The following is a 19,524-nucleotide window of genomic DNA, read 5'->3' as shown; positions in this document are numbered from 1 at the left end:
ACTTGAAAGCATAAATTTCTCATGGAAGACTGCTAGCTGTTAGACACTGTGAACATGCTTGGCATATGTTAGGAAAAGCAAGGACCATATGGCTGGAACTGAATGAGAGGAAGAGTACTAAAAAATGAGAAGAGAGAAAAAGCCAGAGGATAGGTCTATTTATGAATTTGCAGACCACAGGAAAAAATACAATATATTCAAGTGTGAAAGGAAGTCATTAAAAGATCCTTAAGAGGGATTAACATGATTTATATTTTACAAGGATCACCCTAGCTTCTATATGACTTCTTTAAGGCTGTTAAATGTTACAGGGAAAGAAGAATAGAATCAGGAAGAACAGTTAGGAGACTACTGCAATAATCCAAAGAAAAATTGGTGACTAAGACCAGGACAGTAATGGTGAATGTGGGGAGAAACAGTCAGATTTGGGTATGTTTTATTTTTTTATTTTTATTTACTTATTTTTTAAAGATTTTATTTATTTGACAGTGAGAGATACAGCGAGAGAGAGAATGCAAGCAGGGGGAGTGGGAGAGGGAGAAGCAGGCTTCCCGCTGAGCAGGGAGCCCGATGCGGGGCTCGATCCCAGGACCCCAGGATCATGACCTGAGCCAAAGGCAGACACTTAACAACGAGCCACCCAGGCACCCCTAGATTTGGGTATGTTTTAAAGGTTAGTGGCATTTCCCGATATATAAGCTGGATATGAAAGAAGCAAAGGTTAACACAACAGGGTATCATTTCTTGAGATGGGAACACTAAAGGAGGAACAGACAGGAAGGGGTAACTTGGTCTTGGGCCTGTTAATTTTGAGAACTTTATTAAATCTTCAACTGGAGATACATTAGGAAGAGGAATTAAAGAGACTCTTGCCAAGCAATGACATATATATTTGGGTATCAATGAAAAGATGGTACTTAAAATTAATAGGACTAGATGAGAACACCTAGCAAATTTATTTACTATGGATGGAAAAGAGCTAAAGAGTCATCTTCAACATTTGGAAATCTGGTAGAAAGAAGGAATCAGAGAAAGGAACGAAGATGCAACAGCCAATGAGGCAAGAGGAATACTAGGTGACTGATGTCAAAGAAACTAAGTGAAGGAATTATTTCAACAAGAAAGGACTGGCCAACCGTAACAAAAGCTGTTGAGATAACACATAAAATGAAGATTGGGAATGATTATTAATATTGGTAAAGTGGAAATGAACTTCTAACTTGACAAGGGCTTTATCAGTGGAAAAATGAGTGTACAAGCTGGAGTGGGGTGATCCCAACAAAAACAGAGAAGACAGAAATGGGGAACCTTAAGCACAGACAACTCTCCAAAAGAATTTTGCTCTAAATTAAAGAAAATAAGCAGAAACTGGATTATAATCTGCAGGGAAGACTTTTTCTGACTTTGTATTTTTGTTTTTGTTTTCCTTGTTATTTTTTTACTTTCTGGTGAGTTGTTGCGTTTTTGTTTATTTTTTTAAGATGGAGAATATTACAGCTTGTAGTATGCCCAAGGAATGACCCAATAAAGAGGGAATAACTAATGAGTTCAGAAGGAAAATCTATGGGCAGCAGAGGATGTGATCAGTACATAAACTTCGTTTCCAAAGGATGAAAGGAGTACATGTGTTAAATGCAAGTAAGTTGTAAAACTCAGTGAAAGGAGAATGAAACTTATTTTCAGCAATTTAAGTAAAATATTTTTGTTTGATACTGCAAGTAAATCTCATGATGCCAGGTCAGCTTTTATTCCTGGTCTTCCTGCTTAGTCTTTGCTTTAAGAGGCGTACTGATATTTCTACCTAAGAATCAACGTACCTTAAAATGAACTAAGAAATCCAATAAACACGTAAGTGAACATTGCAAAAGGGCTGTTACTTTCATTGCCAATATATTACTTAATGCCTTCATACATTTTTGCTTTTAATCAAAGCATAATTTTCAGAAATAAAGATTAATTATAATTTTAACTTTAGAAATCATAGTTCTCTAACAATTCTGAGGTTGCTTTTCTCTTATATTAAAAAAAAATCAAAAGAAAACAAAACAAACTGAAGAATGTAAAACAAGTAACAGTAAGGTTAAAACGAGGTAATTTTGGTTCATTTTAAATAAAAGGTTAAATTAGCATTTTGTCACTGAGATATTTCTAAGAGATGATTGTTACTCAATAAAATACAATTTCCTTAATAATAAAAGCTTCACTGAACTATAAGATCAAGAATGTAGTTTAACAGTTAAAATCCAATAAAGCCAGGAATCATTAAAAAATAAAACAATTATTTTTATTTGGGATATATAAAGACACACTGGCCAATCATTTGATGATCAACCAAGACTTGCAAAAGATGCGGGGCGCCTGGGTGGCTCAGTTGGTTAAGCAACTGCCTTCGGCTCAGGTCATGATCCTGGAGTCCCGGGATCGAGTCCCACATCAGGCTCCCTGCTCGGCAGGGAGTCTGCTTCTCCCTCTGACCCTCTTCCCACTTGTGCTCTCTATCTCTCATTCTCTCTTTCTCTCTCAAATAAATAAATAAAATCTTTAAAAAAAAAAAAAGACTTGCAAAAGGTGCATGCTAATTTGAGTTCTTTCTTGCAAGTCCCACCCATAATGCAAAGTTCCTGATTGCAATTTTGGTTTCTTTAAAGTGGAATAACAAAATAAAGACATTTGCACCTCCATATTTTTACTGACTTACCAACTTAAGTTTTTCCAAAGCATTCAAATTATTCACAGAAACAACTCGCTTTTCAGAGTAAATTTCATTAGCGTAAAAACAATTAAAATCATACCATTACAATGACAAGTACAACTAAAAGAAATGGGTTTGGAAAGAACTGACTCTTTGTAAACATGCAATTCATCAACAGCTGAATTTATGTGGCTTTGTCTGAAACTACTAGCTGCTTTTCAACAGTCATTCTAGCTTCTGCCCTTATTGACAGATCCTGATTCTCATTAGGGCACACTTATAGTAATAGAAAGAATGGTAATTCACATATATGATCCTAAGCTGAAAACCAATCCTGGCTATTAACAGGCTGGTAACCAACAGAAAACTTTTCATGGAAATGGGATAATTAGAATACAACAATCCAGTGTTCTTTCAACCTGCAGGTATTGCCCATTAGTGAACCAGGGCCAGGAAATTGTTTTCTAATAAGCTAGGATAGAAGAAGCACCTGGCTGGCTCAGTGAGTAGAGCATATGACTCTTGATCTCAGGATTGTGAGTTCAAGCCCCATGTTGGGCGTGGAGATTACTTTAAAAAAAAAAAAGGCTAGAATAGAAAACAAAGTGCAACATTCAGAGTGACAGTAAGTAATACTATAAAAAATGTTTGTACACACATAGGTCTCCATGTAAAATATATTTCTATCAGTGTTTCAAATAAATAACTGGCAATGGATGTTAACTTATTGCTGTAATCATTTTACAATACATACATAAAGCAAAACAATATGTTGTACATCTAAAACTAATGCAATGTTATATGTGAATTTTATCTCACTTTCAAGAATTTAAAAACAAAACAAAAATAAGCACCCCTAGAAAATTTTGCTTCTAATGCACAGTAATGCTTGAGGATCACTGAGCTAAAACAATGCTTAATCAATGATTACTGGCCATCAGAATCTCTTGGTGAGCTTATTGGAAATAGATACCTGAGTTCCACATCACCCCCCAAAGATTCTGGTTCTGTAGGTCAAGGATGAGATCCAGAATTTGAGTTCTAACATACTCCCTGGTGATGCTAATATTGCTGATCCAGAGACCACACTTTGAGTAATAGGCTCTAGTTTTTTTATGAACCAGGCATAAACAAACTATGCAGATAATAAATCACTGCACCCAGAGGTTGAAAGCAATCTTTAGATTCATCAAGTAAAACTTATCAGATGGTTCAATTTCTTCCACAAAACACCTCACTAGTACCCAGCCCACTGAATCCTCTACCAACAAAGATGAACCAACGAATGCCCTATCACACCAGCTATGAACCATTTACTGAAGCCAGATCAATCACCAAAAATCTACCTTAAGTCCTCATGAAGATGAATGAGTTTCCTCAAGAAGTCCCAACTAAAGATTACAGCTCTCTTGTTTTCATTTGATTATGTGTTGTTATTGTGGAACTATTCAAGTATGCCATTGTGACCTCTAAACATTCAGTAAGGAGAGATGAGACTCGTGGGTGAGATTCACAGTACTTTCACTGACTTTTGCTTTTCTTTGTTCCCATGGGAAAAAAAATAGTTTGAACCAGGGGAATATTCGTAACAATTTGATTTTATAACTAAAAGATTTTTATTACTAAAAGGTGACCAAAAAATGCTGACATTTGAAATACCTCTGACAGAAATTAGTTACATATTATCGAATTCAACAGTCTACTTTGTATAGTATTAGGGTAAAAAAAATGTGATTTTAAAGCACATTATAAAATACCTTATAAAACAACCATTTCTTCTTCACTAAGGACAACTAAAGACAATAGACTACTTTTTGAATGTTCACAGATATTTACAGTGCTCTAAAAATAATGATCAAGAAAGCAGCAATATCTACAAATTGATACATTCAGGGGTGCCTGGGTGGCTCTGTCCACTGAATGACTGAATCTTGATTTCAGCTCAGGTCATGATCTCAAGGTAGTGAGATCGAGCCTTGCATCAGGCTCCCACTCAACACAGTCTGCTAAAGATTCTTTCTCTCTCTCTCTGCCCCGCCCTCGCGCACTCTCTCTCCTTGGGGGAAAAAAAAAAAAAAATTGAGGCGCCGGGTTGGTTCAGTCAGTTAAGCGTCTGCCTGTGGCTCAGGTCATGATCCCAGGGTCCTGGGATTGAGCCCCTGCATCAGGTTCCCTGCTCAGCGAAGAATCTGTTTCTCCCTCTCCCTCTGCCTTCCACTCCCCCTGCATATGCGCTTTCTCTCTGTCAAATAAATAAATTAAATTAAATTAAAAAATTGATACACTCAGTATGTACCTAAAAACTGTCCAAGGTCTATTAAAACTAAAACACATCACTATAATAGAATATCATACATTTTAATGAAATAAAACGATTACATGTTTTTATAATATTTCAGTATTTCAGAGCATATTATTTTTGGAAGCAGAATAAAATGAAATTTTTAAAAAATAATAAAAGTAATTTATGCCAATTAATTCCAGAAGCACAATGCCACAGAGATATGAGGAAACAGCTCCAGCTGTGTCCCATTCTATAGTTATACATACATTCCTGCTCTTCCTTCTAATTCCAAAACTTCTGTAACATGGTTATATTATTCATCTTCTCTCCCTTCTTGCCACACCAGAATCAGCTGACATCCCTTTCTATTGAGATAAACAAGGATCCGTTCAGGTCCTGAACCTCATTTTTTCTCCTACCCCTTATAGCCAGAAAAAATTGCAATGTTAAAATAATCATTTTAAGAATTATAAAACTGTACAGAGTAACTTGCACTTTTTACCTCAATGGCATCAGTAAAATTATAAATAATTTCACTCTGTTACTCTTATGAGCTCATTAAACACAAGAGACACCAATTCTACTAATTGCAAAGGAAGGAAATTCTGGCACAAGCTACAACGTGGATGACCCTTGAGGAAATTATGTTAAGTGAAACAAGCCAGTCATAAAAACATATACATAGTATGATTCCATTTATATGAGGTACCCGGAGTAGTCAAAGTCATAGACTGAAAGTAGAAGAGTGGGTGACACAACTAGAGGGAGTTTCAGTTTTGCAAGATGGAAAATATTATGGAGATTGGTTGCACAACAATGCCAGATACTTAACGTTATTGAATTGTACACTTAAAAATGGCTAAGATCTAGGTAGGGGCGCCTGGGTGGCTCAGTCGGTAAAGCATCCAACTCTTGATTTCGGCTAAGGTGATGATCTCAGGGTTGTGAGATGGAGCCCCACATCAGGCTCACATGCCGAGCATGGAGCCTGCTTAAGATTCTCTCTCTCTCAAAAAACAAAACAAAACTAAGATGGTAAATTTCAGTTTATGTGTATTTCACAATTAAATATGTTAATAAAAAATTAATATGAAGAAAGTTGAGAGAGAACACAAAATTACTAGTATCAGGAATGAAAAGTACAGTAGTGAAGATCTCATAGAGACTAAAAATAAAGTAAGAAAATATTATAAACAGGAGCACCTGGGTGGCACAGTTGGTTAAGCATCTCCTTCAGCTCAGGTTATGATCCGAGGGTCCTGGGATGGAGTTCCGCAGTGGGCTCCCTGCTCAGGGGGAAGTCTGCTTCTCCCTCTGCCCCTCCCTCTGCTCATGCTCTTGCATACACTCTCTCAAATAAAATCTCTAAAAAATGTATTATAAACAACTTAATTGAGAATAAATTTTAAAATGCTATGAAGTGAATGACAACACATTTAAAAATTATTAAGAACTTTATGGAAATAAATTCACCACCTTAGATATTCACTGTCCAATACAGGAAGCCACCAGCCACCTATGTCCATTTAAATTAAATTAAAACTTCAGTTTTGCACTCATGACATTTCAGTCTCAACTGCCACAAGTAGCTAGTGGCTACTCTAATAGTGTACATACAGAACATTTCCCTCATCATACAAAGTTCTATCCAACTATGCTGACTTATAGGAAATGCCTTGAACGGTGCAAACTGCCAAACTAGAAACAGAAGAAAAAGAAAATTCGAATAGCACCAGGCCCAAATAACTTTACTAGTAAATTAAACATTTAAAGAAATATAATACCCATCTTACATGAAATTCTTTCAGTAAAGATAAGAGGAAGGAATACTTCCTAACTAATTTTATGAGGCCAATATTACTCTGCAACCAGAACCAAAGAAAGACATTACAAAAGAGAACTTGCAGAGCCTGGGTGGCTCAGTCAGTTAAGCATCTGACTCTTGATTTCGGCTCAAGTCATGATCTCAGCATTGTGGGATCAAGCCCTGCATGGGGCTCCACGCTCAGCATGGAGTCTGCTTGTCCCTCTCCCTCTGCTCCTCCCCAGCTCACAATCTCTCTCTCTCAATAAATAAAATCTTAAAAAAAAAAGAACTTTACACCAATATCCTTCATAAACATAGGTACTTAAAAGACTAATATGCTTAAAATATTAGCAAACTGAAAATATGTAAAACAAATAATAGATCACAACAAAGTAGGATTTATCCCATGAATGCAAGGTGGGTTTAGTACTGAAATAAGTCAGTTCACCACATAACACAATAAAAGAAAAACAACATGACCATCTCAGTAAAGAGAAATCATTTGACAAAATTTAATATTCGTTCGTGAAAAAAATCTTTGAGCAAACGATAAAGAGAAGAGAAAGTCCTCAAACTGAGGGAGTATATCGACAAAGATAATGAAGGTCATTTGGAAATCAGAAAAAAGAATTTTCCATCATCATAATGTAATAAAAAATAGGAATACATTTCAAGTAAGCAAAGAAAGGATGATTATTCACTGACAGGAAGGAAGGCTATCTCCGTGGGGGAAAGCTGTCCATAAATTTATCCACAAACAAAATATCCAGGCAAAATACTGGAAAGACAGAAAAATATATAATGGGATATTAAATTTTATAAAATATGTGCAAAATCTATAGACTAAGAAGTACAAGATTATTTAGAAACTTAATAATCTAGAAATTACTCAGACATTTAGAGAAGACTTAAGTAAGAAGATAAATATATTTAAGATGTCAATTCTCCCCCAAATTAATCTACAGATAATGTAATTCCAAAGTCCCAGTAGCTTACCTGTATAAATTTATATGTTAATCCCAAAATATATATGTAAATGCAAAGGACTTCCACAGACAAAACAATGTTTAAGAATAGAGCTGGAATGGGGCACGCCTGAATGGCTCAGTCGCTTACTTCGCTCAGGTCATGATCTGAGCGGGGAGCCTGCCTTTCCCTCTCCCTCCGCCCTTCCCCCCGTTCATGCTCTCTCTCTCTCTCTCAAATAAATAAAATCTTAAAAAAAAAAAAGATCTAGAATAGTAAAACAACTTTGAAAAATATGACTTAGAATATCTGATTTAATATAAAATTAAAGTAATCAAGACAGTGTGGTATCAGCCTAAGAATAGACATACAGATCCACAGAACATAGTGAGTGAGTCCAGAAATTGACTCAACATGCAGATCAACTTTTTCAACAAAAGCACCAAGGTAAATCAATCAGAAAGAATAATCTTTTTCAATAAATGGTGTTGATTCTGCTAGATACCCACACACAAAATTTTATCTTTGACTCTTATATTACACTATATACAAAAACTAAGTTGAAGTGGATAAGGAACCTAATTATAAAAGCTAAGGCTAAAACCATCAAGTTTCTAGGGAAAAAACAGTATAAATATTCATGATCTTGGATCTAGGTTTCTTAGAACACAAACAACACAGACCACAAAAATATAGTAATAATAAATGAGTTTTTTCATCAAAATTAAAAACTGTGCTTTTCGGGGTGCCTGGGTGGCTCAGTCATTAAGCGTGTGCCTTCAGCTCAGGTCATGATCCCAGGGTCCTGGGATCGAGCCCCGCATCAGGCTCCCTGCTCAGCAGGAGGCCTGCTTCTCCCTCTCCCGCTCGCCCTGCTTGTGTTCCCTCTCTCGCTGTGACTCTCTCTGTCAAATAAATAAATAAAAATCTTTAAAAAAAACAACAAAACTGTGCTTTTCAAGGACACCACTCAGATCATGAAAAGCCAAGCCACAAAATGGATGGATGGATGGATATGAAGAGATTTACAGACAGCTACAGATAGATGGAGATAGACAGCCCCATCTCTTTCAATCTATTGATCTATACAACAGGAGATGTGCATCCAAAATATATAAGAATCCTTACAACCTGATAACAAAAAGACAACCAAACTTAAAAGTGGGCAATGATTTGAACAGAGACTTCAAAAAAGAACATTTAAGAATGACTGATACACACATTAAAAAGATGTGCCACATCATTAGCAGGGAAATGCAAATTAAAACCACAATTAGAAGCCACCGTCCTTCCCACTAAACTTCCTTAAATTGAAAGACAAAAAGACCACTTAAATGAAATGGACAAACTACTTGAAAAATAAAACTTACCAGAACTGACAAAAGATGAAACATAAAAGAAAAACTTTATATTGTTTGAAAAATTTAATTCATAACTTAAAATCTCACACCAAGAAATCTCCAAGCCTAAATATTTCACTGGTGAATTCTACAAAACATTTAATAAAGCTGTAACTCCACGTGTAAGCAAACTTTATCCATTTTAACAAAATGTTAACAAATGGAACCCAGGAATATATAAATACCAATATTCTTCAGCCATTCCACAAGGTAAACTGGGAATATATAAAAAAATGTAGGGTGCCTGGGTGGCTCAGTCAGTTAAGCGTCTGCCTTCAGCTCAAGTCATGATTCTGGGGTCCTGGAATCAAGTCCTACATCAGAATCCCTGCTCAGCAGGAAACCTGCTTCTCCCTCTCCCCTTGCTCCTCCCACCAGTTCATGCTCTCCCTAATAAATAAATAAAACCTTTAAAAAAATGTAATAAAAGCCTAAGCCTATGTGACAAAAACTAACAATAATTAGCCCAAAATAACAAAATATGAGAACTAATTAACTGGACTCATAAATTAATCAATGATGACAACTACCATGATTATCATTTAATGTAATCCTACAAGTTTTAGCAAAAATAATAAATTATATAATTTGAGCAGTCACTGGGGAAATGAAGTATATTTAGTTGATATGGTTTCATGTACAGATAACTACATACTCAAATTTTAAAAGACTATTAGATTTTTAGGGGTGCCTGAGTGGTGCAGTTAGCTAAGCAGCCAACTCTTGGTTTCTGCTCAGGTCATGATGTCAGGTTCATGAGGCGGAGACCCACTCTGGGCTCGGTGCTAGGCACAGAGCTTGCTTGAGATTCTCTCTCCCTCTTCCTCTAACCTCCCCCTTTAAAAAAATTAAAATAACACAAAAGATGGGGGCGCTTGGGTGGCTCAGTTGGTTAAGCATCCCACTCTTGGTTTCAGCTCAAGTACTGATCTAAGGGTCATGAGTCAAGCCCCTCCTTGGGCTCCACAATGGGCATGGAGCCTACTTACAAAAATAAATAAAATAAAATAAAATAAACAAAAGATAAAACTAAGGCAACGGCTTAACATAGCAGAAAAACGTCTATACCCAAAAGCCAATACATATATAGTAATAATATAGTAGTAAAATATTTCTTATAATAATACATACAAATAAAACCAATGGTATAGAAATATTAATATTTAGTAATATATAACTTTGTAAACATATAAATATTAACAGAATTTTAAACAATTTCCAAAAAGAGATTCCCACATATATAGAACTTAAATATATCTCAGTGCCAATTCAGTTCAGTGACAAAAACATCAACCATTTAGATGAAAAGATGAAATTTTTAACATGCGGTAGCATAAGATACTCATCTGGAAAAAAGTGAACCCCAATCTTATCCTACATCCAAAAATAAATTTCATTAAATGCTAAAACATAAAAAGCTTACAAGAAAATCCTTTATAGATCATAAAATGTTACTGAAAAGCATTAAAGATTTAAATAAATGGAAAGACATACCAAGTTCATAGATAGAAGATTCAATATTACATACATACAAATTCTCTGTTGATCTATAGACTCAGGAAAATTCGAATCAACTCCCAACAAGATTTTCTTATTTTATTTTGTTTTGTTAGGAACCTGGCGAAGTATTTCTAAAATGAACACTGGCAAGAATAGGCAAAATATTCCTAAAGAACAATTTTCTAGGATGTGAACTATCAGATTATCAAGACTTATTGTACATCAAATTAATTAAAACAACATGGTACTGGCCCAGAAATAAACAAATAGCCTAACTGAAAATGTGGAAAAAAGCCCAGATACACATTATAGAGTAGGTTTAGATCACCAGGAAAAGGAAATACTACTTGATAAATGGTGGTGAGACAATTTGTTAGCATTATGGAAAAAAACAAAGTAAGATCCGTAACCCAAGCTATAAAAACAATTAAATCTAAGAGAATTCAAGAGCTACATGTGAAAGATAAAATCAGTGAACATTTCAGGAAATAATATACAAGGTCTTTCTGATCTCAGCCTAGATAAGCTTTTCCCAAAGAAAACTTTTTTTAAAAAGCAAACATAAAGGAAAAGACTCATAACATTTACTATGATTCAACTATATTAAAATTAACTTCTGCTTATGCAAAAACTTTAAAAAGACAAGTCATGAATTAGAAGTTATTTGCAATAACTATAAGTGATTAATTTTTCTTAAGGATATTTAGAGAGCTTCTACAATTCAGTTAAGAAAAGACCAACAACCAAATAGCAAGTGGGCAACAGATTTAACTAAACAGACATTTTGCCAAAGAGGAATCAGAAACAGCTAATAAACATGAAAAAATTCAACTAAATTATTAATCATGGAAATGCAGATTTTTAAAAAATATTAACTCCATGTTATACCTACCATATTGACAAAATTTAAAAGTCTGATAATATCACGTGTTGGCCAGATGCACAGTGAAAAAAACTCTAACCACAGTGGTATAAGTGTAAATAGATAAACTACTTAGGAAAATAAATTTTGCATTTCTGATAAAGTTGAGAATATACACAACATACACAGCCTAGGCCTGAGCAATCACCTTCCCATATATACTCTGGAGCAACAGTAGGTAAACTGCGTCTGCATGCCAAATCCAGAAGCCACCTGTTTTTTGGGGGGAGTATTTCTGTATAACCTATGAGCTAAGAATGCTTTTCACATTTTTAAATGGTTTAAAAAAAAAAACAAAAGAAAATTTCCTGACACATGGAAAATTATGTGAAATTCAAAATTCAGTGTCCACAGTTTTATGAGAAACAAACACATTAATTCCTTTACATACCTGCCAGGAATGCACAGCTAAGTTGTTGCAATAGAAACAGTATGACCTATGACTACACTGAGACACAGGTTATGTCATCAAATTTATTGCAGTGGTAACAATGAGACCTGTAATATTTTCTGCTATGCTAATGGAGTAGAGTGGAGTAACAAGACCTTTCAATATTAGAAATGAAGAATAATAATTTTAGACCACTTGCCTAAAATAGCAATGTACTTCCTACAATTTGACTTCCAGAGTCCTAAAATAAAGAAACTGGATCCCAAATATTACAGGTGGGCAATCTTTAAGTATGTTTATATTTGAGTGGGGATCAAACAAACCCAACTGAAAGAACTAGACTGACGGACATTTACAACTGTGGTTTGAACAAAAGTTCTTTTTGAAAGGGCTATTTTAAAGGCACCTGGGTGGCTCAGTCTTAAAATACTGAATTATACATTTAAAAATAATTAAGATGAGGGGCGCCTGGGTGGCTCGCTTGGTTGAGCAGCCACCAAGAGCCGACTCTTGGTGACTCTTGGTTTCAGCTCTGGTCATGATCTCAGGGTCCTGGGACTAAGCCCCACCTCCGGCTCTGCACGCAGCGCGGAGCCTGCTTGAGGATTCTGTCTCTCACTCTCCCTCTGCCCCTCCCAGCCACCCCCGGCCACTCACACACATGCTCTCTTTCTCTCTCCCTAACTAACTAACTAAATAAATAAATCTTTAAAGAAAAGAATTAAGATGGTAAATTTTATATTACATGTTTTTACCACAATTTTTTAAAAATAAATAAAAATTGTAATGTATTTAATGAATAAATACACATCAGTGATAAATGAATGAGAGCTACATGCAACAGTATAGTCAAGTATCAGGAATATATAATAAAAAGAAAGTGGTAACATATACAGTATAATTCAAAAACAATACAAAGTCCATAAACAAGCAAAACTAAAGAATATCTTGATTAATAATGTAGAGGTGGTAAAAAGTATAAGAAAATCGAGGAAATAAGCAAAATCCAGAATAGCTATTTGGAGAGAACAAAATGGGACTGAGGGATTGGCATGAAAGGCATGATGTGGCACATCTTTTAAAAACTGGATGGTGGGGTGCCTGGGTGGCTCAGTCGCTAGGCATCTGCCTTCGGCTCAGGTCACGATCCCAGGGTCCTGGGATCGAGCCCCACATCGGGCTCCCTGCTCCGCGGGAAGCCTGTTTCTCCCTCTGACCCTCCCCCTTGCTTGTGTTCCCTCTCTCTTTTGCGTGCTCTAGCTCATAAATAAATGAAAAGATAAATAAATAAATAAAATATTTTTAAAAATACATTTGTTAGGAAAAGCTGACACAAACAAAAGGAAACAAAGGAAATCAAAAACCCCTACTCCATTATTAAAAGAACATTAGGTCACGTATTTTAAAAGTTAAATTTTCTGAGTGAATGTCTTATCTTTTTATACCTGAATCTTCTTTCAGATTTATCCTTTACCATGCCTACTATAACTCACCTCAGCAACAACGATTACAGAATTTAAAAAGCCTGATGCACCTGGGTGGCTCAGTCAGTTGAGCGTCTGACTCTTGATTTCAGCTAAGGTCATGATCTCAGGGTCCTGAGATCAAGCCCCACATCATCAGGGCTCCATGCTCAGCGTGGAGTCTGCTTGAGAATCCCTCACTCCCTCTCCCTTTGCCCCTGCCTCTGCTTTTATGTGCAAACGTGCGTTCTCTCTAAATACATAAAATCTTTTAAAAAAATAAAATTTAGGGATGCCTGGGTGGCTCAGTCGGTTGGGCGTCTGCCTTCAGCTCAGGTCACGATCCCGGGGTCCTGGGGATCAAATCCTGCATCGGGCTCCTTGCTCAGCGGGGAGTCTGCTTCTCCCTCTGCCTGCTGCTCCCCTCGTTTTCTCTCTCTCTCTCTCTCTCTCTGACAAATAAAGAAAATCTTAAAAAAAAAAGAATATTTTTAAAAATAAGATTTAAAAAGCCTACAGTCATGAAAAAACTTTTAAGAAATGGGAAAAGAGTATTCATTTAACAAATATTTATAATTAGACAATACAAAGGAGCCAGTCCAAATGTTGAACTTATTAAAAACTGCTTAAATTCAAATTCAATAGGAGTTAAGAAAATGCAGAATAAAGTTAACACTGTGCTATTTCATATCCATCAGATTGCCAAACCTGAAGAAGAGCTACAATAATATATATTGTATGGGATGATGGGGTATTCTTATACATTTCTGATGGAAATGTAAGGCATTCAAGTTTTGAAAAGTAGGCTAGCAACATCTATTAAAATTACACATACCCTTTACTGAACAATACCCATTTGTTGTAATCTCTGTATACATATAAAACTACTAGTATATAAGGACATTCTTTTTTTTTAATCCATATAAGGACTTTTTTTTTTTAAGATTTTATTTATTTATTTGACAGAGAAAGACACAGCGAGAGAGGGAACACAAGCAGGGGGAGTGGGAGAGGGAGAAGCCGGCTTCCCGCTGAGCAGGGAGCCCGATGCGGAGCTCGATCCCAGGACCCTGGGATCATGACCTGAGCCGAAGGCAGACACTTTAACGACTGAGCCACCCAGGCGCTCCATATAAGGACATTCTTAAGGGATTTTTAATGCATCATCATTTATCATGGTAAAAAAACTAAAATAATATCAATGCCTAACAGGTTAAAAGATGACTTGTACATCTAAACCATGGGATATTATACTATACTGGAGCTATCCCAGTTGAGGTGGAAGAATATCATGAAGTACTCCTGAATGAGAGAAGCTAGGTAGAAAAATCTTAGGTATAAGATGATCCTACCTATTGAACAAAAAGTAAAAAACCTTCAAAACCCTTACATATATATATCTGTATACATTTATGCACATGATTTTAGAAGCACTGGAGAAAAACATGGAAGACTACCTACGAAGCTGTAGGTGGGGTGCAGGGACAGGGACAATGATATGAAAGACTGGGGCGCCTGGGTGGCTCAGCTGATTAAGTGTCTGCCTTTGGCTCAGGTCAAGATCCCACGGTCCTGGGATGGAGCACCCCATCAAGCTCCCTGCTCAGCAGGGCATCTGTTTCTCCCTCTCCCTCTGCCCCTCCCCTCCACTTGTGCTCTCTTTCGTGCTCTCTCTCTCCAATAAAATAAATAAAATCTTTTTTTAAAAAAGCAATAAAAAAAAGGAAAGACTAAGTGAAAAGACAAAACGTTACTTGTAAAAAATCATATATGATCAGATTCACCAGTCTGTGTTTCTGTATTACAGGAAGTAGTTAATATTATGAAGATCCAAGTACAGACCTAAAGGATGAATTTTTTTTTAGAATAACAAAAAATATTTTACTAAAACATAAGATTTACAGAAGTTTCCAGACAAGCCATACAAAATGGTCACAAGCTTTTTCTTGAAGGAAGGATTCTACACTTGACAGCAAGTCACAATGTTATTAGTGAGGGCTGTGATGTTTGTTTAATGTTCCTATTTTGGTTCAAACAATCAAGCTTGTCCATATACAGCGTCTAAATAAAGTTAGACTTGGCTAGAGAGCATATTCTAAAGAACTGGTTAGCTGCTTTTAACCAATGCAATTAGAGCACCATAAAAAGGGGGAAAGGAGCCCATAAAATTAAAATAAAACTACCTCTCCCCCTCAAAAAAAGTAATAAAGAAAAACAACCACACCCCTGCAGCTAACCCTGACAACTACCTTCATTCACAGTGCTTTATACTCAAACCATGATGGGGGAAATGAATAAGCAGAGAAGGGCCACTGCTTTTAAACGTTTCACAACAATCCGGATGGTACTTCTAGCCTCTGCTCATGCTTTACAACAGTGAATCAGGACAAGACATAGGTTTGCTAATGTGTATTTAATCACCAAAGGACTGAAGATGTCTGGGCTTTTATTCTGTAAGACTGTGTCCATTAAATGCAAACAAAAAAGGAAGAAGTCTTGGCAGAACAGGAGAACAGGAGAACCTGATGATCAGATCGATTTTAAATATTATTCATGGCATATAGCTTAGTCCATGCTCTAGCTGTTTCTATGGCTTGGGCTTCATTGGTCTTCCACTGCTCCACTACATCATTTGGTAATGGATCATCTGGATTGGGAGCACTTAACAAAGCCTAGATCGATAGCAGAACTGTGCAGATCTGCAGTGCTGGGGACCACTTATCTTTCAAAATATCTAAACATATTCTTCCCAACTTGTCTACATTAGGATGATAAATTTTGGTCATGAAACGTACTTTAGGGGCTGCCATCGGGTATTCTGGTAGGAAGAGTTCAAGCTTAAAAGTCCCTCCCTCAAAGGGGGAATCCTGGGGGCCAGCAATGACCACATGAAAATAACGGGCGTTGCTCTCATCTGGTTCTGCTTTAATGCCAGGAACTGGTTCTGCCAGCAAACGCTGGGTTTCCTTGATAATCCTGCGGGGCAGCCCGGCCATCTTGTCAGATCCCGAGTTTGGCCTCTGGTCTCGACTCAAGGATGAATTTTTTTAAAGCCATCTTCTGATATATAATAAAATATCCTATGACAGCATTATATGCTGTGAAGGCAGACTGTTTTTTCCAAATATGGCTGCAACAGTATCTCCCATCTACATGGTGGTCTACAATGTGACTTTGACCCTTCTATCAAGAAGTGAGGTCTGAATATCCTTTTCTCCTAAATCTGAGCAGGCTTGTGACTGACTCCCTCGTAGTCAAAAGAATGTCGTGGAAGTGACGTTGTGTGACTTTTGAACAGAGGTCAGAAAAGATGCAGCTTCTGCCTTATTCACTGAATTACTCTTGCTTGGAGCCTGAGACACCATGAAAAAAGTCTGATTACCCTGAGGCTGCCATGCTATGAAGAAGGCATGGCAACAGGGAGAGCATGTACAGGTGCTCAAGCTGGCAGTCCCAGTTTTTGTGCCCTCAAAGCCCAGACTAGACATGAATGAACTTCCAGATTATTCCAAAACCACTAAAGATCAGGAGAGCTAGTTACCTCTCACTATGTAGTCTAAAAAAATTGTTCTCTCTCAAAAATATTAACAAACTAATTCCAAAGAGAAAGATGGTACTCACAGATCCTACTAATGGAAGTTACCTTAAAAAAAAAAAAAGCATATTCTTGACTCAGTAACTCTAGATAACAAAATTTATCCTTTGTAAGAACATAAACATCCTTTGATGATTCATCAGTTCTATTCTTAGAATTTATTCTACAGAAAAAGATACACTCCCTTTGTCTACTTCAATGAGTAGACAAAAATGTGTATAGGAATACATATACTCAATATTGTTTGTAATAATGAAAAACTGAAAATAATACACACATACATAAAAGAGTAAGTTGGTTAAATTATAATACAGCCATACAATAAAATACCAAGTAGCCATCAGAAAGGATGGAATAGGCCAAAATCCACTGACATAGAAAGACGTTCAAGCAGATGAATGAAAAAAGCAAGAACAGTACCATATGATCCCTACAGACATATAAAAATTCCCATCCATCATATATAGATCTACATATAGTCACAGAAAAAAAGTCTGGAAAGATATATTTAAACTTTTAAAACTGATTATTTTTAGAGAATAATAAAGACAAAGGCTTTCATTTTCTGCTTTTTTCATTTTTGTATTGTAAAATTGAATGTATTACTTTTATAATCCTAAAATACAAAGTTGGGTTGTTTTTTTTTTTAAGAGAATCATGTAACACAGAATATAAAAAGAAAATTAAGAGACCCTGAAAACAAAGTAGAAACCTTTACTGAATAGTAAGTATAAGCTTCTATATGATTCATACATACACAAAGCATGGCAATATTTCAACATTAATAACTGTGAGAATAAAATGCTTACTAAAAAAAAGTATAACTCTTATAATTAAGATTAACCTGCTGAAGATACTAACAGGATGATGAGATCTAAACTAAATCAAACTGTACCATCATATTAACAGGCCCTAACTAAACACTGTTCCAGATAAATGCTCTATCTAGACTCAATTATTATCTATCTAAAGACATGACTGGTTTTTTTCTAAAGTGGTACTTACAGTTCTCTACAATTTCATCAAAAACTGCACCAGTTTTCTGCTCAAACTGAAAAAGCAAAAAAGGAAAGAGAAAAATAACATTATTGTCACATTCTATCATATTTTCTGGTATCCCTCCTCACTCCCCCAAAGCTGTAATTTTCAACACAAAGTATACAAATTCACAACATAAACAAAACGCTGCCAAACAGAGTAAAATATAATTTAGAACTAATAAAAGAAATCCTCACGTGAAAACCCCCAAACCAAAAATAGATAAATACATGCCCTCATATCAAAAACTTGTTTTTAAATTACTTTTAAGTCACAAGATATATACAGTCGTGTACAGTTATAATAATAGTAATAATGACAGCCACACTTACTAATAACACTGATAACTACTTAAGTCAGCATCAAATAGATTTTGCTTAGCCAGAAATCTGCTGCTCTGCAAATGAGTTAGCCATGTTACAGGGATGCTCCTATTTCAGTATGTTAGGGCCTAAGACAGAAGCAGAGCCAAGTCTGAGGTAATTTTGGATCTTTAAGACAGAGATGCAAGGGGTGGGGCTCACTCAGGGGTGAAGCATGCAACTCTTGATCTCCGGGTTGTGAGTTCTAGCCCCATGTTGGGTGTAGAAATTTTTTTTTTTTTTACAAAGGGATATATATAAAAAAAAACTAACAGAGACCAGGGTGAGGGGGGAACTACAGCAAAGGCAACTCTACCCAAAAGCTAAACACACTCGCATGGTCCACTTTAGTCTGTAAAGTCTCCTTTTGGCAAATGTGAGCATTCCAGCCTCTTGTTTTTCTTCTTACTACTCATCAATGAGGCAAGAACACAAAGAAGGCTGCTTTTGATAAACCTTGCCCAATAAAACCCAGAGTGTGTCTCCCCGTTCAAGGGAGAAACTTTACAGAAAAAAAGAACTACCTAGATACTTATGCAACTACAGAGGAAAGACAACAGCCGGCTGTAGTAATCAATAGTATCTGATATGTATAAATGTGAAGACACAACCAATGATCCCAGGTTTCTGAAATAACTTGTGAAGGAGAAGGCTCAGGTGAATAAACAGAACAACCACTCTAGAAAGAAACTTAATTTACAGAAAGGAAACTTCTACGACGCAAAAAAAAAAAACTAAAAACAACCATGAAAAGGAGACGAGGGAATATCTGGAAACAAAATGACTGCAAAATTTAAATTTTATTGGAAAGCCTAGTGATAAAGTTCTGTTTCAAAATCAACATAAAGTCAAAGAGCTAGAAAAGACAGCCTATATGATGACATGGGAAGACTGAAGCAGTAGGTCTAAGAGCAAACTCAAAGGCATCCCCAAAAGGGAGAATGGAAAGGCGAAATAATAGAAGAAAATTTTCCCGAACAAAAAATACAAATATTTGAGATTGAATGGGCCTACCAAATACCAGAGGAGATGGAAAAAAGATACATCCTGATGAAATTTCAGAATTCCAAAAGAAAAGAGCAGAGGAGTAAAAAGAATTATAGT

The 19,524-nt window shown here is 36.1% G+C and overlaps 1 protein-coding gene and 1 pseudogene across 7 annotated transcripts in view; both read right to left on the bottom strand.

Moving 5' to 3' along the window:
• ZMYM4 (zinc finger MYM-type containing 4) overlaps positions 1 to 19,524 on the bottom strand; it is a 131,507-nt gene that overhangs the window by 64,477 nt on the left and 47,506 nt on the right. For all 7 annotated transcript variants that reach the window (XM_027597758.2, XM_027597747.2, XM_027597713.2 and 4 more), the window contains one exon: positions 18,026 to 18,071. In XM_027597758.2, the coding sequence (XP_027453559.1) occupies positions 18,026 to 18,071 (46 nt within the window). The remainder of the gene's footprint in view (positions 1 to 18,025; positions 18,072 to 19,524) is intronic.
• On the bottom strand, positions 15,966 to 16,448 carry LOC113924295 (annotated as a pseudogene).

The sequence above is a fragment of the Zalophus californianus genome, chromosome 4 (genome assembly GCF_009762305.2).
Source record: "Zalophus californianus isolate mZalCal1 chromosome 4, mZalCal1.pri.v2, whole genome shotgun sequence".
Lineage (NCBI taxonomy): Eukaryota > Metazoa > Chordata > Mammalia > Carnivora > Otariidae > Zalophus > Zalophus californianus.
This window is presented reverse-complemented; position numbering and strand designations above follow the sequence as displayed.